We start from the raw sequence: 27,401 nt of genomic DNA, 5'->3' as shown, positions 1-27,401 counted from the left end.
TTGTGTGTAGTAGTAATACAGAATTTAAAAAAAATGCAAGATCTTGATTAACCATTGTGGCAATAACCTAATAATGCCTTCTTATGCATTTTTAAAGATGGAAGTTATGCAACATTATTTTGCAACAAAAAAACGAACCATTTTTAAACCTATTCAGTTAAGTATTCCTTTAATAAAACACAAGGAACTTTGGTTAAAAAAAAGCAAAAATATAGCTTTACTTTCCTTAATAGCAAAGAAAAACTTTGTCACTCCAATCTGCAGAAGTATCTGTACAAAAAAACCCAAAAAGATGGAACCCCCCCCCCCCCCCCCCCGATAACTATCTGCTCTTTTCCAAACATGGAAAATACATAAAGTTCCGAAACTGAATTACTATAGAATACAAGTACACAAAAAGTTACTCCTCCCATCCCAAGTCATTGGACACTAGCCAACCCTATCCCTGAAGCCAGACAGAACACAATGTTTATTCAGCAGAAGCCATTATTATAGTACATGTTCCATTTCAAGAAAAATGAAAAATTAAGAAATTCTGCTAAAGATTAAATCCATACTGAGATTTTCCCATCTCCTGATTTACTGCTGGCAGTACTTTTCTTTGAGCCTGCTTTGGATTTCTTCACCCTGGAGCCATTGGAATTGTTTTGGTTACTGTATACTTGAATTGCTTTGTCTCTGCGTTCATGAGCCACTTTGATTTCCCTCTGCATGTTCTCAAAGCTGACTGGAATCTTATCATTGCTTTCGTACTGCTGCTCCTGAGCTATGTTGGCTTTGTTCTGTTTGTAGACCATTTTGGCATTGGACAGTTCAGTGTACTGCATCTGTTCTGGCTTAATGGCAATGTTATAACCGGGAGGAGCAGATGGTGTATTCCAAGTTAAAGGGTAATTATAAGTAGCCGAGTCCTCTAGTGCTTTCTTTTTCTTATTTAATGTGTCTCGGATTGTTCCAAATCCTAAGTGTACCATTTCCCAAACGTTCAGAAGCAAGCACAGGCAACTTACACCATACATAATGAACAGAAAAATGGTCTTTTCACTTGGCCTAGAGATAAAACAATCTACCTTATGAGGGCATGGCCACGTACTGCAAACATAATGTGGTTTGACTTTAAATCCATACAGAAAATATTGGCCAATAAGAAAAGCAATTTCAAAAACAGTCCTGAGTAGAAGTTGTACAACATACATTTTCATAAGCCCATCTGCTCGTATTTGTCTCCTGCCATCATGTTTCACTTTGGTCCCACTTTGGTTTTCTTGCTCCTGTTCCAATTCTACCTCAGGGTACAACATGGGATCTTCCTCATCATCCTCCTCAGCATCTTCTACAGCACGATGCTGTTTGAAGCGGAGAGAATATGCTTTGCTTCTTAGTTTCTCTTCTTCACTGTGGTCAGTCATCAAGGTGATTTTATGAATTGCATAGCCTAAATACATAACAGAAGGTGCAGATACAAGAATAATCTGGAACACCCAGAATCTTACATGGGAAAGTGGAGCAAAGGCATCATAACAAACATTTTCACAGCCAGGTTGCTCTGTGTTGCATACAAACTTGCTTTGTTCATCATAATATATAGATTCACCTCCAACAACAGTGAGGACAATCCGAAAAACAATCAAGACAGTCAGCCAGATTTTGCCAACAAATGTTGAGTGATTGTGGATTTCTTCTAGAAGACGAGTCAAGAAGCTCCAGCTCATGGTGGTAAAGTGATTTTATCCTTAAAAAGGAAAACAAAGAAACCATTACAATTCATTGTCAGCAGACCCAAGCACAAATCCTAATTTTTAAAAATTAATTTAACAATATTTCTACACAATACTCAAAAAGAGATTGACAAAGAAACATCACAAAGCCCATACTGGGTCAGACCAATGGTCCATCTAGCCCAGTATCCCGTTTCCAAACAGTGGCCAAGCCAGGTCACAAGTACCTGGCAGAAACCCAATTAGCAACATTCCATGCTACCAACCCTGGGGCAAGCAGCTGCCTCCCCATGTCTGTCTCAATAACAAACTATGGACTTTTCCTCCAGGAACTTGTCCAAACAGTTTTTAAACCCACATATGCTAACCGCTGTTACTACATCCTCCGGCAAAATGTTCCAGTGCTTAACTATTTGTTGAGTGAAAAAAATATTTCCTCCTATTTGTTTTAAAAGTATTTCTGTGTAACTTCCTCGAGTGTCCTCTAGTCTTTGTACTTTCGGAACAAGTAAAAAATTGATTTACTTCTACTCATTCTACACCACTCAGGATTTGGTAGACCCCAAAGTATTTTTTCTAAAAAGGTAGGATTTCAATATGGCTAGAGGGAGCACTACGCACCATCTCAAGACTATTCCAAGCACATAGTACAGAGTTGGATATGGAGGATAAGAAAAACATATAAAAGAAGGTTGCCTGATTAATGGAACTCAGAAGGAGCTGTAACGTAGGTGGCACTTGCACACAGAAGCTTCTACTGACATGCATAAAAGGATGAGGATTCAATAAAGTGACTTGACATGGGTTACACAGTCAAAATGCAGGGCACAAGCCCAAAAATAGATATCCAAATAGTAGACAAAAAGCCTCAAGACTAAGTTTTATACTGCAACATCCAACAAAGTAATTATAACAGATGAATCAAACATCATATGCACCCCAGCCAGCCATGGTTAAGGTGAAATTTGGTCTTATCTGCTAATTTTCTTCAGTCCTGCTTGACCAGTCCAGACAGATGGGTTATATCTTACCTGCAAGTGGGAGACAATGACATTAGAGAATGACACAAGGACAGAGCCCATGGGGACGAGGAGAAAGTACAAACTTTGTCCCCGTGTCATTTTCTACTTCGAAGCCTGTTTATGAACTGGACTGTTATTTTTGTTTCAGTGATGCAGATGACAATATTTTGATTTTTTTTTTTTTAGAAAAACAAGCAAACATACTGGCCACAACTAGAAAACTTTGCATGGAGGATCCTGCTAGCAGCACATCTTCTACTGCAGGAAGGACTGTGGAAGACAGGAGAGCTAGACTGAATCCTGAGATTGTTGATGACACCCACAGATTAAAATAATAGTGCCTCTTCATAAGGCATATTTCTCCCCCGCTAGGGCACACAGAGCGGGTTGTATTTTGGACCCCCGGACATTTTAACAGGGTGGATTACGATTCCTTGGGGTAGTAGACGTCAGCTATTGTTGGGTTTGGAAGAGTAGAGGGTGGTGGTGGTGGAGGGGTTAATATAGCTGCTCGTTATTATTGTTTTCTATTTGTGATTTACAAAACAATAGTTGCACAGCATATTGTTCCTTTTTATACTTTAATAAAAAGATTTAAATATAAAATCACAGAGTTCAAGGTTTTTGCAGATGAGGACAGAGCCCTTGGGGATGGGGCGGGGACAGAACCTGTGGACAGAGATGGCAACAGAACCCACGGGGACGAGGCGGGATAGGGATAAACTTTGTCCCTGTGTCATTCTCTAAGTGACATCACCAACATAGGGAGTGGTGCAGACCGAACCATTAAATATGACAAATGCAGAAGCCAACCATAAATCCAAAACTATGTACAAGAAGGGCCATTAATAACCAGAGCACTACCCCGCCCCCCAGTCCAGCAGGACTTCAGGAAAGAAAATTTTACCTTCCTTACCATCCTGCTAGACTAGTCTAGACTGACAGGATGTACCAAAGTAAAGACAAGGTCACTTTTATGACAGCACTACCAAAGACACTTAATACCCCTGGCCTGAACATCAATCTTATAATGCTTGACAAGAGTGAAGAGATGACCATGTTGCCAATCTGCAAATATCATCTGAGCTGACCACCTAAGATTCCACTAGGAGGCTGCTTGTGCTCTGGTAGACACAGTGAGGAGCCAAAAAAGAAAGTCTTTAATCCAACAGCCTCTCAAAGACTTTGTATGCCGAGACAAAGTAGGTTCTGAACTGTCCTTCCTGGGAATGCTAAAAGGGAAACAACCTGATTCAAGTAAAAAGAGGAAGTATCTTCAGTAAAAAGGTTAGGTACTGACCTAATCAAAAGGGAAGTCAATCAAGAATAAGGATCACTGCTAAAGAACACCTGGAGCTTGGAAGTTTCTCTAGCCAAATAAAATAGTTACCAAAAAGGCCACCTTCAAGGACAAGCCCTTAGAAGATGTGTGTTTCCAGGGCTTGAACTGTGGTTTGGCAAAGGCCTAGAGGACTAATTAAGATCCCATGTGGGCATTACTTCCTTCAGTAGAGGCCGGACCTGCTTGATCTACTGAAAGAAACAAACCACATACAACTGTGCCACTAGGAAGAGTCCATTGATGCCCCCTCTAAGCACAAAAGGCTACCACCTGAACCTCCAGAAAATTAAGGGCAAAGCCCAGATCTAGACTTTGCTGTAAAAAAAAAAAAAAAAAAAAAAGCCAGGATCAAGGGGAGGTCCATGTGTTGCAGAGATAATGCCTGCTGAGCACCAACCTTCAAAGTTCTTTCATAGAACTTTCATACCCAGACATATGCCAGGAAACAGGAGTGCGCCATGCTGAAGCAGGATCATAACCACCAAGGCTATTGAAACACAATGGATAATGATAGATCAGTAAGACGGATTATCAAGGAAGCACTTAATCCCCTGAGGAAGCCTTTGAAAAAGACTGAAACGGAGAGCCCCACTGGGCACTTTACAAAGCTGTGTCCTTATTTAAATGTAACGTTTGGCAATTGGAACTTAATTAAAACCAGTGGAGGTTTTTTGACTAATGATATGAATGGAGTCTATGAAGTGCCAGCACAAAGAAATTATACTTGCTGCTGTGCAAAGTCTTTTGAGGTCTTTTTTCCTCCATTACAAATCACTTAATGCAGTGTGAATAACGTCGTAGTAACAATAGCATAAAAATATAACAAAGTGATTTTGATTCAGCTTTAAGACTAATTTCTCTTATAGAAGGGCCAGATGGATGGCTCTCACTTCCTGGCAATTGACGCTCCAGGAGTCCTTCTGAGGCAGCGAATGCCTCAGAGCCAACTGACCTAGACAGCGGGCTCCCCACACTTTCAGACTCACATTTCAGTCTCTTGATATACCACTTAGATGCACAAACATATCATAGGGATTTGCAAAACTAAATACATTAACATGGGTTATGTGGAAAACACCCAATCCAGAGGATCCAAAGGGGGTACCCTTGAGTTGAGCCAGCACAATCCTGAACTCAAACTGCTGAGACCTGGGGGAACAGTAGGACAACAGCACCCACTGCAATAGTCTCATGTGGGGTCTCTCCAAGGGCACCATATCCATCATCACTACAAGTAGTTCAAAGCTCTAGAAGACCTTTGTGTACAAAATGCCCTCTTCTGGATCTTCTCCAACCACTCTAGAATGAGGAATCATTCAGATGGTGTCGAACGAGACACCAAGATACTCCAAATTCTGATAGGGAATCAGCTCTTAGCATAGTTCACTATCTAATCAAGGTGCTCAAGCAAGGAAATGGCCCAAGAGGTTGTTTCCCTGAAGTCAAGTTCAGAGTTGGCTCCAATCAGCCAAATGTCCAAATATGGATGAATCCAAATGCTCTGGCTTGTGCAGAAAAGCTGCCATGACCTTAGAGAAGGTTCTCGAAGCTGTGGCTATAACATGTGGAAGGGCCCAAAACTGAAAATGTTCACAGAGTACAAAACACAGGAAACACTTGCGCTCTGATTGAATTGCAATATGGAAATAGGCCTCAGATCTAGAAAGGTCAGAAATTCTCCCTGCCGGACAGCTGCAATAACCTAACTTAAGGTCACCATCTAAAGTGTGGGACAGGGGGCGAAGCACTGACCGCCAAAAGGGCACAACAAGAAAGATAGAATGCTGACCTGTATCCCATTGGTCTCTGGGATATGGCACCACTGCCCCCAGCTCCAATAAGCGGGACTGAGTGCTTCAAACCACTGCCATCTTTGAATGTGCCTGACAAGGGGACACTAAAAATAAACCTGCGAGCAAGTGGGTGGGAAAATTCCACATGTATCCAGTTTCTTCAATCATGTCAAGCACCCACTGGCAAATATATCTGGGCCCCTCTTGTAACTCAGCCAGATAGCAGCCCAATTTTACAGTCAAGGGGAGGTCCTCATTCAGCAGATCTGGAATTGCCTGCACTCTTCAGACTTGAGCTTGCAACTCTCCTGTCAGTATGAAAGGAAAACGATGTAGACTGATAGCAGCTAGCATTTTGAAACTTCATTCTGCAAGACGCTGATCAAGATAGGCCTTTGACCACAAACTAAGCTCTCTCTACCATTGACACCATGCAGCAGAGAAGGCAAAGATAATCCCAAGCTCTTGGGGTTTGTGTTGATACAGAATCTGGTTTACTGTTGAGTGAGGAATACGGCCCCACTTGAATACTTTAGAGGCCGCTTCGACACTCAAGTACTTGCGAAGAAGTCAGATGACTCTTGGCAAAGTTTACAACCCAAATGACCCACTGCAAGAATGGAGACTCTGGCCGTGGCTCCCCAAGAATCCTGCTCTAAGTTGGCTTGGATCAACCAGTCATCCAGGTAAGGCTGTACACAAATCCCTTCTTTGTGTAAGAGCGCTGTGGCCACCACCACCATTACCTTGGAGAATGTCCTGGAGGCAGTTGAAAAAACTGAAGAGAAATGCTCTGAACCGAATGACTCCCCAGCGCACAGAATCTCAGGTACTGCCTGTGATTGTCCCTGATGAGTATGTGAATATATGCTTTGTACTGCGCAAGTCTAGTAGCGCTATAGAAATGTTTAATAGTAGTAGTAGTACAAGTTGAGGAAGGTCAGAATTCCCATGGGCTGACCAATTGTCAAAGCAGTTTTACATATCTATACACAGGTACTTATTTTGTAAGCTGTGACAAAGATTAATAAACTTGAAAACATCCTGAAGGTTCCCCATAACTTGATTCCACTGGGAAAACAGAGGCCATTGAGCTGTCCTCAAGTTGAGGTGCACCACAGAAGTGGCATGTACAGTGGAAGCCAAGTGGCCTAACAATCTCAACATCAGCTGAGGTGATACCTGCTGACTCTGGAGAACATCCTGAACCACAGAGATGAGGTCTTCTATTCAATAAATTGTGAGGGTCTAAGATAAGGAGTCAGGCAAGTATGTGCAACCCAATATCCATGGTGGAGGTTCTAGATGCTGGATCAAAACCATCACAGGTTGCCCGGACAATGTACATTCTGTACTTTCACTCTTTGGCAAGTAGCTGATAGAGCTCCTCTGCCTTCTCCCAATTTCGCTAGACTGGCACAATGTTCTGTAAATGTATGTTCATTAAGAGCTGGTAAGAAGCTATGTGAAAAGCGAGTACAGTTTTCCAGTAAAATTTCTTCCTAAAAGTTTCCAAGGTCTGAGCCTCTGTCTACAGGGGCACTGAGGAGCGAGTCTTAAAGCTCTTGGCCACCATGGAATGGTGAGAAAACAGAAGCTTCTCAAATCCTGGAGAATTCTGGACTCTGCACATAATAAGAAGGTTGACTGATATTGTACCGGGGGGGGGGGGGGGGGGGGGGGGGGGTCTCCCTCTGCTTCAACTGCTCAAGCTTAAGGAGTCTGTGCATGGGTACCATCACAACGTCCCAGGGGGTCAAACTGAAGCATGTCCCTTGGCATGCTCCAAATCAAATGGGATGGATTTAGCCATCTCCCTGACAAGTCAAAAAAGGAGAGCTCCTCTGGAGGCGACTTTCTCAGAGGGGAGATCAAGGGACCCTCTCCTCTGAGAGAACCTTTGGTGCCTCCTCAGACACCCAGGAGTGGTCTGGATCAGACTCATAAAAGAACACCCCTGGAGACATCCAAGTCTTTGCCTGCTTCACATGACTATCACCATGGTTAGGTCTGGCCCAGGGGTGTCAAGGTACCAGGGACCCCTGATGCCCCGAGGAAGCTCCCCCCCCTCCAAGGAACTGGAAATTTGGTATACACCGATTTGGTATAGGTCAGTTTCAGTGCCCCTCAAGGCCCCATCAATGTATGTCAGTTCCATATCTTTTCAGTCAGTGAGCCCCACAAGCACTGCATTAGTCTCCAGAACAGGCTGAACACCAATGCCTTCAATGTTAAGGCTTCCTGACAAGCAAAAGGCATCCCATCTATTCTTGGAGCATTGCCCAATGCTGCTCTTCGAGGCTGCCATTGATGAAGATTGGTGCTCAATGTCATTGGGGTAATATTGGTGACCTGACCTCAGCTTGGAGGCTGGCATGCCCTGTTCAGTTCCCAGTACAGTGAGCAGCCCTCATGTAGGGGGCTCTTCGAGAACATCAAAGAATTCGATGCCTCAGTGCTCTCAATGCTGATGCTTCTTGCTTCCGCATGGTACGAGTCCCTCAGCACTGAGGAGAGGGATGCTGAATCTTCTCACTCTCAGGAGGGAATCAGAGGGTGCCCAATTCTGATGGCCACTATCCATGTGTGTCACAGAAGGTGGAGACTCTCTCAATGCCGACACATCCCCAGTGTTCGATGCATTTCCCAGTTAGAGACCCATGCTGAAGTCGATGGACCAGACTTTTTAGTGCTAAAAATTCAATCATGCTGTTTCTCTCGACCTCTAATACTTCTTGACATCTGTAAACTGGGTTTATGATTGGGCCCTGCTTGTATCTTTAGATCTTACTATGGCCCATCATTTCATTCTACTGAGTCATCTGGTTAATTTGGGATTCAGGCTCAGTGCCGTCTTGGTTTCAATCTTACTTGACGGATAGATCATTTCCAGTACAAAGGTTAAAAACGTTCTCCAAAAAATATACTCCAACATGCACAGTCCCACAGGGCTCAGTACTCGGACCTATACTTTGTAATATTTTTCTAGCTCCTTTAGCTTTGATTGATTCAAACACTGAGAGTCACCTTTTTCATTTACAAAAACTATATCCAACTTCTTTTCCCTTTACAAACACAATCTGTGCAATCCATTGCAGATATTTCTCACAAACCACCATACTGCCCATTGACTCTTTGATAAATGGACTAAAACTGAATGCCTTAAAGACTACTCCAGTCTTTTCCCATTACTGTGGGCTTCCAAACTTCTCTGTTTACCCACTATACATACTGTCCAAATCTCAGTAATGGCGTCTGTAAAGGTTTTGGGAGCAACAATTGATAATCATCTTTCCTTCACAGCCCATATTTCTACAATTGTCCAGAAATCCTTCTTTGCACTTTCAAGCCGCTCATTTTCTACTTGAACCTTGGTCAGTTACACTATTAGTGAGTGAGCTGAGAAGCAGGAAGGGCAGACGAGCAAGCCCAGGCAGGAGAGGCTGCAGGTTGGTGGAGAACGAGCCAGCCCCAGCGCTGCATGCTGGCAACAGAGAACAAGCCTGGGCAGGAGGTGGCATGCAGGTTGGAGGCAGAGAAGAGAGCCTGAGGAGAAAGGAGGCTGCAGGCTCAAAAAGGGAGACAAAGAGGAAGCTTTGTACTGTTGAAAGTGAAAAGGCCTGAACAGAGGAGATAACAGCTGGAGACCCAGAGAGGCAAGCCTACACAGGAGAAGAAAAGCTGAACTGTAACGCGAGAGAGAGAGAGAGAGAGAGAGAGAGAGAGAGAGCGCTCGAACTGCAAGCAAGTCTTGGGAGGGGCAGAACACTGAAACTGGCAAGAGGGAAGGAGGGGTCTGGAACAAGTTGGGCAAAAAAAAGAGCTGCAGGAAGACAAGGAAGCTGGGAAAAGGAGCAGTAGCAGCCACAACAGAGACCAGCCCAGACTGAGGGCAAAGCCGAGGAGCAAGTGAGACTGCGCTGAGAAGCTGTGCTGGAAGCCATATGGGCTGTGAGGAGCAATGCAGTCTGGGGACTGCTGAGGAGAGCTGGACCACAGCGAGAAGCCAGAACAGAGTGGCATGGTGTGGTTGGGGGGGGGGGGGGGGGGGGGGGGGCACATACCTGAGAAATTCGGCCTGTGTGTGTCCAGTCGTGCATGTGCTTGTCCAGAGAGAGAGAAGGCAGCCGTACAACGAGCCTGCCCAGAAGAGGAAAGAGCCCACCTGAGCAGTGTCCAGATCCCGAAGAAAACTGTATTAGGAGTGTGTCCTAGCTGAAGTACCTGCCCCTAAGAGAAAAGCCCACCTAAGACAGAATGATGTACCAAGCACTCACGTCCTAAAGCCTGCCACTGCACGTGCCTCCTGCCAGGCGCCCTCCTGACAGTATCTATAAGGGGTATAGTACAGGTGGGAGAAAGAACCTAAAGAGAATTTATTTATGAACATTTATACCCCACTTTTTTCCACATGAAGCAGACTCAAAGTGGCATACAATGTACTGATGATTCAATTACATTAATCAGGGGAGAAGGAACAGGATAAGAAGTAAAAGGGAAAGGGAAGAGAGACTAAGATGGACGATGGAAATCCAGATGCTGCGATGGATCAGTAGCTCTAACAGTTCTCAGTAAGGCGATCCACAATTGGGAACTGTAGCAATACCCAGCGAGCGCAGACGAAGCACAGAAGCAGCAGCAGTATGCGGCCTGGTGAGTGGTAGTAGTCACTGGAGGCAGACGACAGCAGCTGGAGGTGGACAATGCTAGCGGGGCCCAGCATGTCAACGGGTCCGGCAATAACACCGCAGAGGAATAGGGGTAAAGGGTGAAAACTAGGTAAGAAATTCCTCCAATTATCTTTTCCTTTTTTTTTTTTTTAAACCTAGGTAGCTTTTACGGCCCTTGGCCAAAGAAACCATAGATTGGCAGGAAGTCAAGGTTTTCTCTTTTTGTGTTTTTTTTTTTTCAAGTTAGGTTAGTAGATACCCTGGTGTTCCTGAGCCGGCACCAGTGCCCGAGATGTGGAACAGAGATGCCTATGGTACCCACTGCAAGACAGCCGCACCGCTAGCAAGGACTCCACATACTAGTAATAACATTTTGTGCACACGTTATTTTATATAAGAAAATGCTCAGATCCAAGTGGACTGACGGTTAATACCATAAGACACTTAACTGACCAAAATTGAGTCACATTAAGGTGAAAGAGTTTATTTTTGGTACACTTATATGAGGGTGTATTTAAACCTGCTTGTTGCTGAGTTTCTGTGTCCCAGTTGTGGAAGTACCGAGGGGACTGAGCAACAACCAAGTTCAGGGAAACTGTTTAGGATACTTTATACAGTTCCAGAAGTCTGCGAGTGCGGTAATGTTAATTGCTGCAAAATTGAACACCTTATTGTCTTTGTAATTTATTGCAAACTATTTAACACCTTGTACCATTCTGCATCAATACCATGGGAAAATTAGGTTCTTACCTTGGTAATTTTCTTGCCTTTAGTCATAGCAGATGAATCCATTACGAATGGGTTGTGTCCACCTACCAGCAGGGGGAGATAGAGAGCACTGAAAACCACAGTGCCTCTTGGCCAGCTAGCTCCATCTGCCTCTCAGTATTTGAAGCTTCCAAAGCAGTGTTACACCGCAAAGTAGAATAACATGAACTTTCCTCACAGCGAACGAACGCCAGAGAACAGGAGCAGTAATTCAAAGGAGGGACGAACTCAACCTCCTATAAAACAGAACAGAAATCCTGAAGACTGTTTTCCAACTTCTCCCAATGAGGGAACATATCTACAGGAAAAACTGAACCCAAAACAGCATCAATCAATCAATCAAGGAGGGCTCATGGATTCATCTGCTATGACTAAAGGAAAGAAAATTACCAAGGTAAGAACCTAATTTTCCCTTCCTTGTCATCAAGCAGATGAATCCATTACGAATGGGATGTATCAAAGCAATCCCTAGATAGGGTGGGAACAGGCCACAACACGCACCAGCACTTGTGCTCCAAAATGCGCATCCCTCCTGGCAGCCACATCCAGCCTGTAATGTCGGGCAAATGAGAGCTTAGAAGCCAGTGTCGCTGCCCTGCATATCTCTTGAAGAGAGAGTGCTCCAGTTTCAGTCCAAGAAGAGGAAATTGCTCTTGTGGAATGTGCCTTAAAGGCTTCAGGTGGAGGCCGGCCAGACAGCAGATATGCTGAAAAAATAGCTTTAGACGCTGGAGACCCTCTGCAAGGACCTGACAACAAAACAAAAAAAAGGTGATCAGAGGTCCTGAAAGCATTTGACATGCACAGATACTGCAACAGAGCCCTTCGCACATCTAGAAGGTGCAATTGCAGAAATGGGTCTCAACAGGACAGCGCCTGGAGCTCAGACACCCGTCTCGCCGATGTAATGGCCACCAAAAAGATCGTCTTTAGGGTCACATCCTTCTCCGAAGCTCGCCTAAGCGGCTCGAAGGGCGAACACTGAAGGGCTTTTAAAACTAACCCCAGGTTCCGGGCCAGACCCGGAGCCCGCATGGGAGGACGGAGCCGAAGCACCCCTCTAAGAAACCGTGCCACCTCCGGATAAGCAGCCAGGGAGAGGCCAGCCACCTTCCCCCGAAAACATGCTAAGGCTGCAACTTGAACACGCAGGGAATTATAGGCCAAGCCTTTTTGTAAACCATCCTGCAAAAAGTCAAGTATCGGCGAGACAGAAGCCCGCATGGGTGTAATCGCTTTAGCAGCACACCAAGCCTCAAACTGACACCAAATCAGAGCATAGGCAACGGAAGTGGAACGCTTGCGGGCCTGAAGGAGAGTGGAGATGACCTTGTTGGAATAGCCCTTGTCTCTCAATTGCACCCTCTCAACAGCCATGCCGTAAGACCAAAGCGGCAGGTGTCCTCCATGGTTACCGGCCCTGTGACAACAGGTTCAGTACCAGAGGCAAAGGAAGGGGAGCCTCCACCAGCATCCGCCGGAGGTCCACACACCACAGCCGTCTAGGCCAATCCGGGGCAATGAGAACCACCTCTCCTTGATGTAGCCGAATCGGCAGGAGTACTCGCCCTATCAAGGGCCCAGGAGGGAACACATACAGGAGGCCCTGAGGCCAGGGTTGAGCCAAGGCATCCAACCCCGCCGAGTGAGGATCTCTCCATCTGCTGTAAAGCACGGGACTTGGCATTTGCGCTTGACGCCATAAGATCCGCTACGGGCGTCCACCATTTGGCACAGATCTGAAGGAATACTTCGTCTGCCAGTTCCCATTCCGCTGGGTCGATTTGATGCTTAGATAATCGGCTTGCACGTTGCTCTGACCTGCAATGTGAGCTGCTAACAGAAACTGCAGATGTAGCTCGGCCCAGTGGCAAATCTGCGCGGCCTGCGCAGCCAGTGCCCTGCACTGAGTGCTGCCTTGTCGATTTATGTAGGCCACTGCTGTCATATTGTCCGACAGAACTCTGACAGCCAGTCCCTCCAGGGTCGTGTGAAAGGCCAGAAGCGCCTGGAATATCGCTTTCAACTCCAAGCGATTGATGGACCACTCCGACTCCTCGGGTGTCCAGAGACCCTGGGCATGCCTGCCTTCCCTGGCAATGTGCCCCCAGCCCTGCAGGCTGGCATCTGTTACCGCCAGGCATCAATCAGGAAGCGCTAGCGGCATTCCACGCCGCAGCATGCTGTCTGAGAGCCACCACTCCATACTGAGCCGGGCCGCAGGGAGCCACGTGAGTCATTGAGCAGGGAACACTGCAGAGGTCTCAGGTGTGCTCTCGCCCATGGCACCACTTCCAAGGTGGCCGTCACCGACCCCAACAGCTGGACTAAGTCCCAAGCTCGCGGGCTAGGCATCCTCAGGAGCAAACGGACCTGGTTCTGAAGCTTGCACCGCCTTTGCTCGGGTAGAAAGACAAAACCCCGAGACTGTGTCAAACCGGTCCCCCAAATATTCTACATATTGGGGGGTGGGGTCAGGTGATTTTTGGGTATATTGATGACCCAGCCCAGAGACTGAAGTACTGAGACCACTCTGGCTGTTACATGATGACTCTCTTCTGCAAAGTCCGCTCTGATGAGCCAGTCGTCGAGGTACAGGAGAACCCAGATACCCTCTCGCCTGAGAAAGGCAGCTACTACCACCATTACCTTGGAAAAGGTTCGGGGAGCTGTGGCAAGGCCAAAAGGCAAGGCCCGAAACTGGAAATGTTTTCCCAACATCGCAAACCGGAGAAACCGGTGGTGCGGGGGCCAAATAGGAATGTGCAAGTAAGCTTCTTTCAGTCTCACTGTTTCTCATCCTTTGAAGTCCACTCCATCCGTCTATTCTACCCGCTGCCACTCAGAGTTGTAGTCATTTACTGCCCCCCTGATAAGTCCCTCCCTTCCTTCCTTACCGACTTCGATGCCTGGCTCTCCGTTTTTCTTGAGCCCTCATCCCCATCCCTCATTCTTGGTGATTTTAACATACACACTGATAACCCTTCCGACTCATAGGCTTCTCAGTTCCTCACTCTAACCTCCTCCTTCAACCTCCAACTGAGCTCCACCACCCCTACTCACCAATCTGACCACTGTCTTGACCTCGTCCTCTCTTCCACCTGCTCACCCTCCAATTTCTGCGCCTCAGCTCTTCCTCTCTCTGACCATCACCTGATCACCTTAACACTTCATCACCCTCCCCCTCAGTCCCACCCAACACTAACCACTACTTCTAGGAATCTCCAGACTGTCGACCTTCCCACCTTATCCTCTAGTAACTCTGATCTCCTCCCTTCCATCCTGTCCTCCGAGTCTGTCGACAAGGCTGTCTCCACTTACAATGCCATTCTCTCCTCTGCTCTCGACGCCCTTGCACCGTCCATCTCCCGTCCCACAAGGCGTACTAATCTCCAGCCCTGGCTGACCCCTTGCACCCGATACCTTCGCTCCTGCGCCCGATCGGGTGAACGCCTCTGGAAGAAATCTCGCACCCATGCTGACTTCATTCATGACAAATTCATGCTATCCTCCTTCCAGTCCTCCCTATTCCTCGCCAAACAGGACTATTACACCCAATTGACTAACTCCCTCAACTCTAACCCCCGTCGTCTCTTCTCCACCCTTAACTCCCTCCTCAAAGTGCCCTCCGCTCCCACCCCCCCCCCTTCACTCTCTCTTCAATCACTAGCTGACTACTTTCGCGACAAGGTGCAGAAAATTAACCTCGAATTCACCATCAAACCATCTTCTCCTCCTCTTCACCCTATAACCCACTCCCTCAACCAACCAACCCAGGCCTCCTTCTCCTCTTTTCCTGATATCACCGAAGAGGAAACCGCCTATCTTCTCTCCTCCTCGAAATGCATCACCTGTTCCTCAGACCCCATCCCCACCAACTTACTTAACACCATCACTCCTACTGTCACCCCCCCCCCCATCTGTCATACCCTCAACCTCTCTCTCTCCACTGCAACTGTCCCTGACACCTTCAAGCATGCTGTAGTCACACCACTCCTCAAAAAACCATCACTTGACCCTACCTGTCCCTCCAACTACCGCCCCATTTCCCTCCTACCCTCCCCTCTCCAAGATACTTGAATGCGCCGTTCACAGCCGTTGCCTTGATTTTCTCTCCTCTCATGCCATCCTCGATCCGCTTCAATCCGGCTTTCGCCCCCTACACTCGACGGAAACGGCACTATCTAAAGTCTGCAATGACCTGTTCCTTGCCAAATCCAAAGGTCACTACTCCATCCTTATACTCCTCGACCTATCCGCCGCTTTTGACACTGTCAATCACAACCTACTTCTCGCCACACTGTCCTCATTTGGGTTCCAGGGCTCTGTCCTCTCCTGGTTCTCCTCTTATCTCTCCCACCGTACCTTCAGAGTACATTCTCATGGTTCTTCCTCCACCCCCATCCCGCTCTCTGTTGGAGTTCCTCAGGGATCTGTCCTTGGACCCCTTCTTTTCTCAATCTACACCTCCTCCCTGGGCTCGAGCAGGCTTCGCCCATCACAGGATCTTCAATAGAGAGGGCCTGTAAGGCATCAGAAATAAGCGCTAGCAGCTCCTCGCGGTGGAAAATCCTAACCGCAGTGGGATCATCTGGATCCAGTGGCAATCCTACACCTTCCTCTGGCTCTTCGGACCACGAAGGCCTGCCAGACCCCTCAGAATCCCCACAGCCTGACCACAGGGGGGGTGCGCCACTCTCTGAAGGGGAATTTACCCTTCTGCGCTTGTCTTACGGCCAACTGTCTAGGGAAAAAACCGCCTGACGGCAATCCCGGGCCGGTCTCCACCGGAGGGGAACCAGGTAGCAACGCAGAGTCAGACATCTGCGGCAGAGCTCTTTTAACAAGAACGCGGTATGTAAAAGCAACACAAACTCAGGGGAGAAAGGCTCACCCTGACCTCCCGGTTCCAATCCGGGGTAAGCAGCTCCTCTGGTAGCCTCCATCCGAGGCTCCCCTCCGGCCTCAGACCCCTCTGCTCCTGCGGGGGTCAAGCCCTGCAGCGCATCCAAAATGGCGCCCGCTGCCAGCTCCACCGAGCGGGAAGAAACCTTGCTGACCATGCTCGGGCCAGCCCTGACGTCTGAAGAGCACGATTTACAGAGCCCCGCTGCAGATCTGCGCTTGCCACAACATGAACAGCGCTTAACAACCTCCGCAGCCATCGCCGAAAACGGTGGAAAATTTCAAAAACGTCCCAATCGCGGGCCCTCCCCGGAGGAGTTACAAGACTCTCTTACCTCACCAGACTGAGTCACAGAGCTCCGGTCACGCTGCACAGACAGAAGGAAGCCTCAGAATCGCAGCGCTAACAAGCGCATCGCTTTTTTTTTTTTTTAACACTGTGAGGAAAGTTAGAAGCAACAGCTACAGAGGCACTCTGGAGGTCCAGGAGAGTGGGAAAGGCAGAGAAAGGACAAACCAATGTGCCTGCATCCACATAGAAGAGTGTGGGAAAGGCAGGGAAAGGACATACCAATGTGCCTGCATCCACATAGAAGAGTGTGGGAAAGGCAGGGAAAGGACAAACCAATGTGCCTGCATCCACATAGAAGAGTGTGGGAAAGGCAGGGAAAGGACATACCAATGTGCCTGCATCCACATAGAAGAGTGTGGGAAAGGCAGGGAAAGGACAAACCAATGTGCCTGCATCCACATAGAAGAGAGTGGGAAAGGCAGAGACAGGGCAAACCTATATGCCTGCATCCACGTAGGGGAAGGGTAAGGCAGGGAAAGGGCTAACCTATGTGCCTTTAAAGTGGAGATGCAATAGCCACAACACCCCTGCTACAACTGGCAAAAGCACAGGAGCCACCCCAGGCAGATTCTTGAAGGAGCTGAATAAGCTGCGTCCAACCCTGCTGGGAGATAGAGAACACTGAAAACCATAGTGCCTCCAGGACGGCTAGCTCCATCTGCCTCTCAGTATTCTCTATCTCCTCCTGCTGGTAGGTGGACACAACCCATTCATAATGAATTGATCTGCTGCTGATGATAAGGAATTTAAAAAATTTCAGCTCCATTAGCACAATATTGGTCAGATTGTCAACATCAATCAAACGACATTAGATGGCGTATTCTAGACAAAGTTCAACTAGGGTGGGAACGTTGAACAGCTTTTAAATTACAAAGAGCAACGCTGGATTTTTTCCTTACAAACTGTGCAACCTACTGGGTTAAATGCTGAGTTTGTGTGGTGGTGGTTATCTAAATCATCACGTGTTTCCTTAATCAGCTGTTTAGTATTTAAGCAGCGGCTGAATACGCCGCCTCCGATATCTTGCCCAGTGTTAAGAAGGAAGCTGGATGAAGTAAATGTGAGCTATTATGTTATGTATTTTAGATCTTCGTATATCTGCTGTCCCAACTGTAAACATAGTTTTTGGTTTCTTTGTTTTTTCAGCTAATCTCTTCCCTGAAGAAGAAAACGAAACCTGGCCATGTCGGCAGAGGTTCTGATTATTTTTGGAACCCAAGTAGCTTTATTTTTTACTGCAATACAGTTTACATGAAAGTTAAAAAAAATGTTTGGATCAATAATGATTTACACAGTGCTGCATAAGAAAAGCTGATTCTGCAGCATTTGTGATGCAATTCTGAAGATCCACTTCCCAAAAAAATGTGTTTGGTAGATGTGTTAAGATAATGTGGAAATTGTGGATATTGCTGGGATTATTTTTGTGAATATTCATGTGTCAGCATGTCAGACAGAATTTATAAATTTCACTGGTGCAGAACATGTCAAAACTTAAGTGCCACTGGGCCAGGTTTGGCTCACAAAATGTATTTTGCCCACTCATGCTTTAAATTAAAATCAAAAATATAATCCCAACAACAGTTTTCTCCACTGACTTCACATATCTCCCAATCAGTAGCAATTTCGTAACAATGAAAAACTTGGAAACCCACAATGCTTTTAATACAAGCATTATATTATCTTCCCAACATTTCAATATATTTGGTAAGTGTTTGGAGCACAATATTTACTGTTTCTCACTCTGTGTTGAAGAATAAGTCCTATTCAGTTTACAGTCCCATCACAAATACACAATTAACAACTGAGGAAAACAGGAAGGGTTTTTAAAAGGAATCCTTTTTACTGAGTGGACAATCAAAGTTTTGATGTTCCTCCATCCCTTGAAGGAAAATCCCATTTCCTTTAGCAAGTAACGCTGTTTATGCAGTCTGCTTCTGGGCCCCGTAATTCTACTAATTTGCCACTTTCTTTGATAAAATGGTGTGGCTGCCATGTTAATTCACTTGAATGCAAATAAAAAGGTAAACAGGATCGGTGCTAGGGCCAATTCTGTTCAATATATTTGTGAGCGACATTGCCGTCTTGCAGATGATACCAAGATTTGAAACAGAGTGGACACCCCAGAGGAGTGAAAAACATGAAAAAGGATCTGCAAAAGTTAGAAGAATGGTCTAATGTTTGGCAAAGAAGAGCAGAGTGAAGCACTTACGGCCCCTTTTACAAAGGCGCACTAGCGTGTTTAGTGCACGCTAAAAATTAGCGTGCAATAAACGCCAAAACACCCATTACATTGCTATGGGTATCTTAGCGTTTAGCGCATGTGAAGTTTTGGCACGCGATAAAAATGCTACTGCGTCTTTGTAAAGACACTCTTAGGAAGTAGAAATCCACGAGAGCCGTATGTACTAGGAGGTGAGAGACTGATATGCACAGACAGGGCGAGGGACCTTGGGGAGATGGGGTGATAGTATCTGCAGATCTGAAGGCAACGAAATAGTGGGACAAGGAAGTGGCCATACCCAGAAGACTGCTAGGCTGTATAGATAGAGGTGTAACCAGCACAAGAAAGGAAGTACTGATGCCCATGTACAAGTCATTGGTGATACCCACTTTCATTGTGTTCAGTTTTGGAGGTCGTTTCATGCCAAGGATGTAAAAAGGCTTGAAGCGGTCCAGAGGAAGGAAACAAAAAAAAAAATGGTATGGAGATTGCGCCAAAAGACACACGAGACTGGAAGACCCAAATATGTATAACCCTAGAAAAGAGGAGGAACAGGGGAAACATGATACAGACATTTAAATACTTGGAAAAGTATTAATATAGAAACAAATATTTTCCAGAGAAGCAGAAACAGTAAAACTAGGAGGCCATGAAATTGAGATTGCAATGTGGCAGACCTGGAGTAATGCTCCTCACCTATCTACTTGTTTTTTATAATTTTCAAATATGCTGTGACCCAAACTACTATGTTTAATATTATTAAAGTGCTCAGTGAAGTGCATATTACTCAGGCGAGTCAACTGGAAAGGTAATATGTCTCTTTGAGCATCATCGCACTTTTGCCCTCCCTCACCTCCTATAGTTTAGTTGTACTAAATGTACATTGTTAGTAATAGACACTTAGCTGCGGGCAGGAGCAGTTCGATGTAATTCCGCTATAACCAATTATTCTCCAGTAGTCGTCCGAGTAATTAGTGAATAAGTGAAAGTGAAGTTAAAAAAACATTTTATGCTCGTGCCGCCATCCTTGAAGCGGCTTACTTCTGATTCTTCTTCCAATCACTATAATATTATGCGTTCTTATTCTCAACACACATGGTGTTTCGCTATAATGCGAGAGTCATCAGGATAACCAAGATCCGTCTGGATTCCACAATCATCATACTGCTGCAGGAAGGCGCACCATCCCAGAGTGCAGCAGTATGATGATTGTGGAATCCAGACGGATCTTGGTTATCCTGATGACGTGCATTACAGCGAAACACCATGTGTGTTGAGAACAAGAACGCATAATATTGTAGTGATTGGATAAGCTGGAATGAACTTCGATGGCAACTTCAGTAGTTGCAACCTAAGGACAGGGACTGCCGGACTTCTACAGTCTATGTCCAATAAATACCAAAGAGTCAATAAGTATTTTATATCACATTCATTGCTAATTTAAATCATGCCTTGATAATGAGTGCAACTGTTGGGCAGACTGGATGGACCATCTGCCCTCATTTACTATGTATGTTGCTTTGTAAATACAAGACAACAGTAGTCAATTCAAGCAACAGATAACACCTTATATGTTACTTTACCTCTCTTTTTTTTTTTTTTTAAGTTTTTTTTTGTTTGGGGGGTTTTTGTTTTTTTTTGGTTCCTAGGGGATGGGGAGGCAAAGATAGACGGAGCGTCATCACCACCTCCTGAGATCATGGAAATCCAAGCCAAGAACGAAAATTAAGTTCTTGCTGTAGGTCAGCGTTAGGACAAAAAGTATTCGATTACATAAAGATAAGGACCATAGAGAACTCTTTTCGGTTTATTAGAAGTTAGGTGCAAAAGTAGCGAGTTTGGTGTTCAGAGTTCAACATTTCTTCATCAAAACAAAGGCGGGAGACAGACTAATTTGAGTTATTCTATAAAAGGAAACAAAATCGGGAACTAAAAAAAAAAAAAAATACACATCTGGATGCTCTTAACTGACACTTCAACATCGGGAAATCCATTAAGTTATATGCTTTATACTCTTCTTCAAACCCCCATCCTTCTCCCCACTCAAAAATCTGAAGGACGGAAACTGACCGAGTTCGTTTCAACTTTATTCCGAAAAGGAAAACACACTTTCGAAAGAAATTCCACAAATCAAACGCTGCTTATCTTTACGGCAAAGGCTTCGAAGGAAAGGCGAATCAGTAAACGTTATTTTATTCATAAAGAAGACATTACGGCCCGAATGTCCCTGGTGTTACTCACTCAGCCCGTCCGCAGTCATCGAAGGACGCAGCGGGGGTTCGCCGACTCCCTCCCTGGCGTCGCTCAGAAAGTTTCCGGACTCTGCCCCGCGTAGTCTCTCCAAGCGCCGGGGCGTCCGCAACACCCGCTCCCCGCCGATCCGGACACATAATCGTAACACGGCCTCGCTTCACCCAATGCCATGGTTCCATCCGGGACGACGTACAGTGATGAGGCACGTCGATAAGAGAAAGTAACGGTCAAGAAGATTCAGAAGAACTCATTTTTCCTTATAGAGACAAAACGAAAACGAGCCAGCCACGGCAGAATGGAACGTGGAACAACGGCTACATTCTCACTGCGCTTGCGCAGCACCGACCTCACACCAGCACCTCCTTCTCGCCTGCTGCACGTGCTCCGAGAGACTTGCAAAGGCGCGGCCGCGCGAGCCCACAGCTAAACTGCTAGTTGCCCCCCACTACCCAAAGACGCACTCAGAAAATGATTCACGCCTCCTGTAATTTCCCAGCAGTAACCAATCAGCTTTGGTGCTTGAGGCAATTCTGGCTACCAGGTCGGGGGTTCTGTTTTCAAGAACTGCACTTGCGCTGTTAGCCTGACAGTGATGGCCAACCCTCATTGGAGCTAACTGAGGGGCCCGTTTAAAAGGTGCGTAAAAAGGCCTATGCATGTCCAACGGGCACCAAATTGGCACTACAGCGTGCCCCGGGCGGTAATTCTGAATTTGGTGCATGCCAAAAAGACACAGTAGAACATTTTCTACTGAGTGGTGCAGAGCTGTCAAAGTTAGGAGGGAGACGTTTTGGCCAGTCCTGGATTTCTGCCAACCTCATCCTGGTGCATTATGGGGCCTGCAGCACTGGTTTCAATGGATAGAATCATGTACTACAAGTCCCACACTGCTTTGGGATATGTTTAAAACCAGGACCGGATAAAAAGTCTCCCTCCTGGAATGGGTAACTTGGCAGCTCTGGACTGGTGCTTACCCCGCGGTAAGTCACTGGGTGGCGGTAAGGTCTCAGGCCAAAAATGGACGCACGCTGGGTTTTATTTTGCCACGGCTTAGTAAAAGGGCCCCTCTGTGAGTATTGACATCCCCAGTCATTTTTAAATGTTGGAACCTGTTTAATCCATTTCTACATCTTCCTCTTTGTCCTGTGCCACACAGAGACAGTCCTTGAGTACTCATTAACTCCCTACTTAGGCTAGAGATTTAGCTTTCATCCATACACTAATAAGTACAAAAGTATTGCCATACTGGGACAGACCAAAGGTCCATCAAGCCCAGCATCCTGTTTCCAACAATGGCCAATCCAGCTCACAAATACCTGGCAAGATCCCAAAAAAAGTACAAAACATTTTATGCTGCTTATCCCAGTAATAGTGGATTTTCCCCAAGTCCAATTTAATAATGGTCTATGGACTTTTCCTCTAGGAAGCCGTCCAAAACTTTTTAAAACTCTGCTAAGCTAACCGCCTTTACCACATTCTCTGACAACAAATTCCAGAGTTTAATTACATGTTGAGTGAAGAAAACTTTTTTCCGATTCGTTTTAAATTTACTACTTTGTAGCTTCATCGCATGCCCCCTAGTCCTAGTATATTTGGAAAGCGGTTCTACACAGGCCACTGATAAATAAATTGAGTGCCCTCGGTGTGGGACCTAGAGTAACGGATTGGGTAAAAAATTGGTTGAATGGTAGGAGACAGAGGGGGGTGGTAAATGGAGCTTGCTCTGAAGAAAAGGATGTCATCAGTGGAGTACCGCAGGGATCGGTCCTAGGGCCGGCTCTTTTTAATGTCTTTGTGAGCGATATTGCGGAAGGGCTGTCTGGTAAGATTTGTCTCTTTGCGGATGATACTAAACTCTGCAACAGGGTGGACACCCTGGAGGGTGTGAATGACATGAGGAAGGACCTAGCGAAGCTAGAGGAATGGACCGATATTTGGCAACTAAGGTTTAATCCCAAAAAAATGCAGGGTCATGCACTTGGGTCACAAAAATCCGAGGGTACAGTACAGTATAGGGGGTGTAGTGCTTCAGTGTGCAAAGGAAGAGTAGGACTTGGGGGTGATTGTGTTGGATGACCTTAAAGCTTTCAAACAGGTAGAAAAAGCGATGGCCAAAGCCAGAAGGATGCTTGGGTGTAGGGTTACCATTCGTCCGGATTTCCACGGACATGTCCTCTTTTTGAGGGCATGTCCGGGGCGTCCGGCGGGTTTTGCTCACACACACATTTGTCTGGATTTGTGGACAAACGTGCGTGCGGTTTGCGATGCATCGGTGCTGTGGCTCTCCCCGACCCTTCCTTACCATCTTCCCTGGTGGTCTAGTGACGTCTTCGGGGCAGGAAAGAGCCCCCTCTTTCCTGCCCAGAGCGCTGCCTTGCCCATCCTCCTTCTCAGTCTCGGCTGGGGATTCAAAATGACCGCTGAGAGTTGAAGTGCATAAAGAGAGGTATGACCAGCAGGAAAAAGGAGATGTTAGTGCCGTTGTATAAGTCTCTGGTGAGGCCTCATTTGGAGTACTGCGTGCAGTTCTGGAGACCGCACCTACGGAAAGATATAAACAGGATGGAGTCGGTCCAGAGGGCGGCTACAAAATTAGTAAGCGGTCTTGAATGCAAAAATTATAGGGACAGGCTTATGAACCTCAACATGTATACGGTGGAAGACAGGAAGGAGAGAGGAGACGTGATAGAGATGTTTAAATATCTCAAGGGCATTTATGTACAGGAAGAGAGCCTTTTTCAAATGAAGGAAAGCTCTGGAATGAGCAAAGATAAGAGGGAATAGGCTTAGGAGTAACCTAAGGAAGTATTATTTCACAGAAAGGGTGGAGGAGGCGTGGAATGGCCTCCCTGTGGAGGTGGTGGAATCGAGGACCCCAAAAACGGAACTCTGGAAAAAAATTCTTGTGCTTTTATACCAGTGTGCACCGGTAGGAAAAAAGCCATAAGCTCTAATGTGCAGTTAATGGGGGGGAAACGGCTTACTATAAAACATGTTAAAAAGCATTTATGGTAATTTGCCTGTCAGCGGGTGCTGATTGCGCACTATTTATACTTTTTGTTATTTTTCTTGGAGGAGCATGTCATGGGCAGGGAATGGGTGTGGAAGCATTATCAAGCTAGCATGTTCACATAAGTGTGTGCTAACTAGATAATGTAGACTTAATGAGGGAACACTTAGCACCTCCTAATAATGCTCCTGCGTTATTATTTTTGCAGGTCTCACATGATAATGGAAAAATTAGCACGCCCTGCAAAAAAGAACAAAAAAGCCCTATTTTAGGGCTGTGTTAAAAATGGGCTTAGAGCGTGGAAAAGTCCTGCATCAAAATGTGTTAAGTCCATTCCTTAATGCATTATTTTATTTATTTATTGCATTTATACCCCACCTTTTCCCACAGGACGCAGGCTCAAAGTGGCTTTAGTTTGTAAATACATTTCATATGTATGGTCTCCACTCAGCTTCATACAAGATGCTACTGAACTAAATGCCTGAACAAGTAATCCTTTCAACTATTTGTAGGTATATGATAATGGAAGGGACTATGGAGCTGAGAAAGTATGGATGGACAGACTAGATGGGCGCTATGTTTTTTTTTATTTGCCATCATTTTCTATTTGATTTAGATCATAAACTTGAAGAAGTGAGAAGTATCTATTATGTGTGGTTTATGGTTTATTTAGTTCTTAATATGCTGCTCTTAATACACTGTACAGCAGAGCAGTGTACAATAGAAACTTATTAAAAGCAGGCAGAAAGGAATGCCAAAATTGTAAAGGAAAGGTCCCTTACAAGAGTAGACAGAGGAATAGAAACATTGATAAAAATATTATAAAAGCTAAAATAGAAAACAATAGAAATTACAATAACTATATTAACTACAGATAGTCCTTCCTGGGCCAGGCACACATAGAAAGTTGATCATAAGGGAAAAGCCTGTGTAAACAAATAGGTCTTAAGAATAACCTTAAACTTAGTGAATACAGGCTCCACTCTTAACTCACGGGGAAGGGAGTTCTATAAATGTAAACCTAGAAAATAGAAAGCTGAGAGACAGGTGCTCTCTTATCAGCACAGGTTGGGCCAGGAAGAAAAAGAAGCAAATCACTAGAAAAGCAGAGATGTTGAGAGGGTTTATATGGGCACAGTTGTGAGGAAAGGTGAAGAGGAGCGTCTGAGCAGAGTGTCTTGTGAATTATACTGTGCCTGTAATGAGCTGCACACACCTGGTATCCATTAGTTTTAAGAAGACAGGAAGGCAAATGCAGCTCTCCTCATTAAATATACTATTAAGGCTGTTTTGTTAGGACACTGGAGAAGTCACTAAATGACTTTAGAATTGTATTAGAGAGGTGTGGTAGCTGTGTTAGTCCACTCTTAAAGGTTATCAATAGGTTATCAATAGAAATCAAACAAAATAAAACATGGAAAAGAACATAAGATGATACCTTTTTTATTGGACATAACTTAATACATTTCTTGATTAGCTTTCGAAGGTTGCCCTTCTTCGTCAGATCGGAAATAAGCAAATGTGGTAGCAGATAGTATATATAAGAGAAACATCAAAGCATTACTTTGACAGTCTGACATGCATACCCCCACCCTCCCACTCTGTCAGACTGTCAAAGTAATGCTTTGATGTTTCTCTTATATATACTATCTGCTACCACATTTGCTTATTTCCGATCTGATGAAGAAGGGCAACCTTCGAAAGCTAATCAAGAAATGTATTAAGAATTGTATTAGTAAACTCATACAATTCCTTAACTGGGGAGAGGGATTATAAGCAATAATCCCTTCACAGCTTCCTATAGCAACATAAAATATTAAGAAATGGATTATAACTTGTTTTGGCCTTGCCAATAAGTTAGTTTAATGAAGACTCTTAGTACTTACTGTAGAGGGTGCACCTTTATCTCACCTCATGGGTCTTCATTTTGACATCTTCTCTTGTCCACCAAGAACTCACCACCTTCCCAGATTCTATCTACAACATTCTGGGTATCATCACCAAGGATTCCAAAACCCTCTCTCTTTATGGAAACCAAGCACTACTAGGTCAGCTGAAGAAAACAGGAGAGCTTTCCAGTCCCAGGAATAACCGCTGTGGCTGTTCAGTTAAACAATCTAACTGTGAGAAGTTACTGAGTAAGTTCTCTCCAGTTCAGAAGGAGCCAGGAGCCATATGGCATTTATCAAGTGACTTTTATTTTCAGAGGCAGTCAGGCCTGAGCTTAAGGGAGTTTATTTATTTGCTGTTTTCACATACTGCAGTTTCTGCATGGACTCTATTTGGTATACAATCAAATAAGCACATAAAAGATATGAAATAATAGAACTGAAAATAATATGAAAAATACAAAAATAAAAGATACGTACAAACAATAGTATCAAACATTTTAGACTATAAAAATTCAGTATCCTTCAACAAAAAGCGGCATAAAACAAATCATGTCTTCAGTTTCTTTCTAAAGTGCATATAGCAGGGGCATAGCTAGACCTCGTGGTGGGAGGGGGCCAGAGCCCGAGGTAGGGGGGCACATTTTAGTCTGCCGCCTCACCCCCCCCCCCCACGGCTTCGCCGCTCCCCCTTACCTCACCGCTTCATCTACATCCCCCCCGCAATAGCAAATACCTTTGCTGGCAGGGGTCTCCAACCCCCGCCAGCCGAAGCCTACTTCATTGCCAGACTCCGGTGCAGCCACATTCACTACCCTGCTCTTTCTTCTTGCTGACGTCCTCCTGTGCACGCCCCTTTACGTGAAACTACTCAGTTTCACTTAGAGCGGTCACAGGAGGATGTCAGCAAGAAGAAAGCAGAGGCGTAGCCAGACACCCAATTTTGGCTGAGTCTGGGCCCAAGATGGGTGGGCAGAAGAACCCCGCCCTGTCCAACGGGTGATTTGGTCTCTCGTTCTCTCACCTGCATGCCTTATGGTCTCTCAAACATCCCCCCTCTCCTGCATACCTTTTAAATAGCAGATTTTCACCAGCAGCGAGCAGCAACTAATACATACTGCTCATGTTGGCCCCACTTTCTTCCCACTGACGCAACTTCTTGTTTCTGCATAGGCAGGAATATGTCAGAGGGAAGGCTGAGGGGCTGGTGCAAATAATATGTATTAGTCGCTTCTTGCTGCAGGCAAAGATCTGCTATTTACAAGGTATGCAGGAGGGACAGTTGTTGGGATTTTTCTGCTGGTGGGGCTTGGGAATCCCTGCCAGCCACATCATAGGTGTGCTGCTAGGCTCACCCTTGGCTACGCCACTAGAAGAAAGACCAGGGCAGTGAACGCGGCTGCGCCAAGACTGGTGCTGAAGAAGGCTTCGGCTGGTGAGGGTTTGGGATTCCCGCCA

At 45.6% G+C, this 27,401-nt stretch overlaps 1 protein-coding gene across 3 annotated transcripts; it reads right to left on the bottom strand.

Moving 5' to 3' along the window:
* Nucleotides 1-317: 317 nt before the first annotated feature.
* On the bottom strand, nucleotides 318-26,186 carry GJC1 (gap junction protein gamma 1). Of its 3 annotated transcripts, none has more exons than XM_030220893.1 (2): nucleotides 25,941-26,186; nucleotides 318-1,732 (listed from the first exon to the last, which is right to left on the bottom strand). In XM_030220893.1, the coding sequence occupies exon 2, from the start codon at nucleotides 1,710-1,712 to the stop codon at nucleotides 546-548; it is 1,167 nt and encodes a 388-aa protein (XP_030076753.1). In that variant the 5' UTR covers nucleotides 1,713-1,732; nucleotides 25,941-26,186; the 3' UTR covers nucleotides 318-545. The 3 variants fall into 3 exon arrangements, with proteins under 3 accessions (XP_030076753.1, XP_030076754.1, XP_030076752.1); XM_030220894.1 differs by lacking the exon at nucleotides 25,941-26,186 and adding an exon at nucleotides 21,391-21,458; XM_030220892.1 differs by lacking the exon at nucleotides 25,941-26,186 and adding an exon at nucleotides 21,033-21,316.
* Nucleotides 26,187-27,401: the final 1,215 nt, after the last annotated feature.

Source organism: Microcaecilia unicolor, chromosome 12 (genome assembly GCF_901765095.1).
Source record: "Microcaecilia unicolor chromosome 12, aMicUni1.1, whole genome shotgun sequence".
Classification (NCBI taxonomy): Eukaryota; Metazoa; Chordata; class Amphibia; order Gymnophiona; family Siphonopidae; genus Microcaecilia; species Microcaecilia unicolor.
This window is presented reverse-complemented; position numbering and strand designations above follow the sequence as displayed.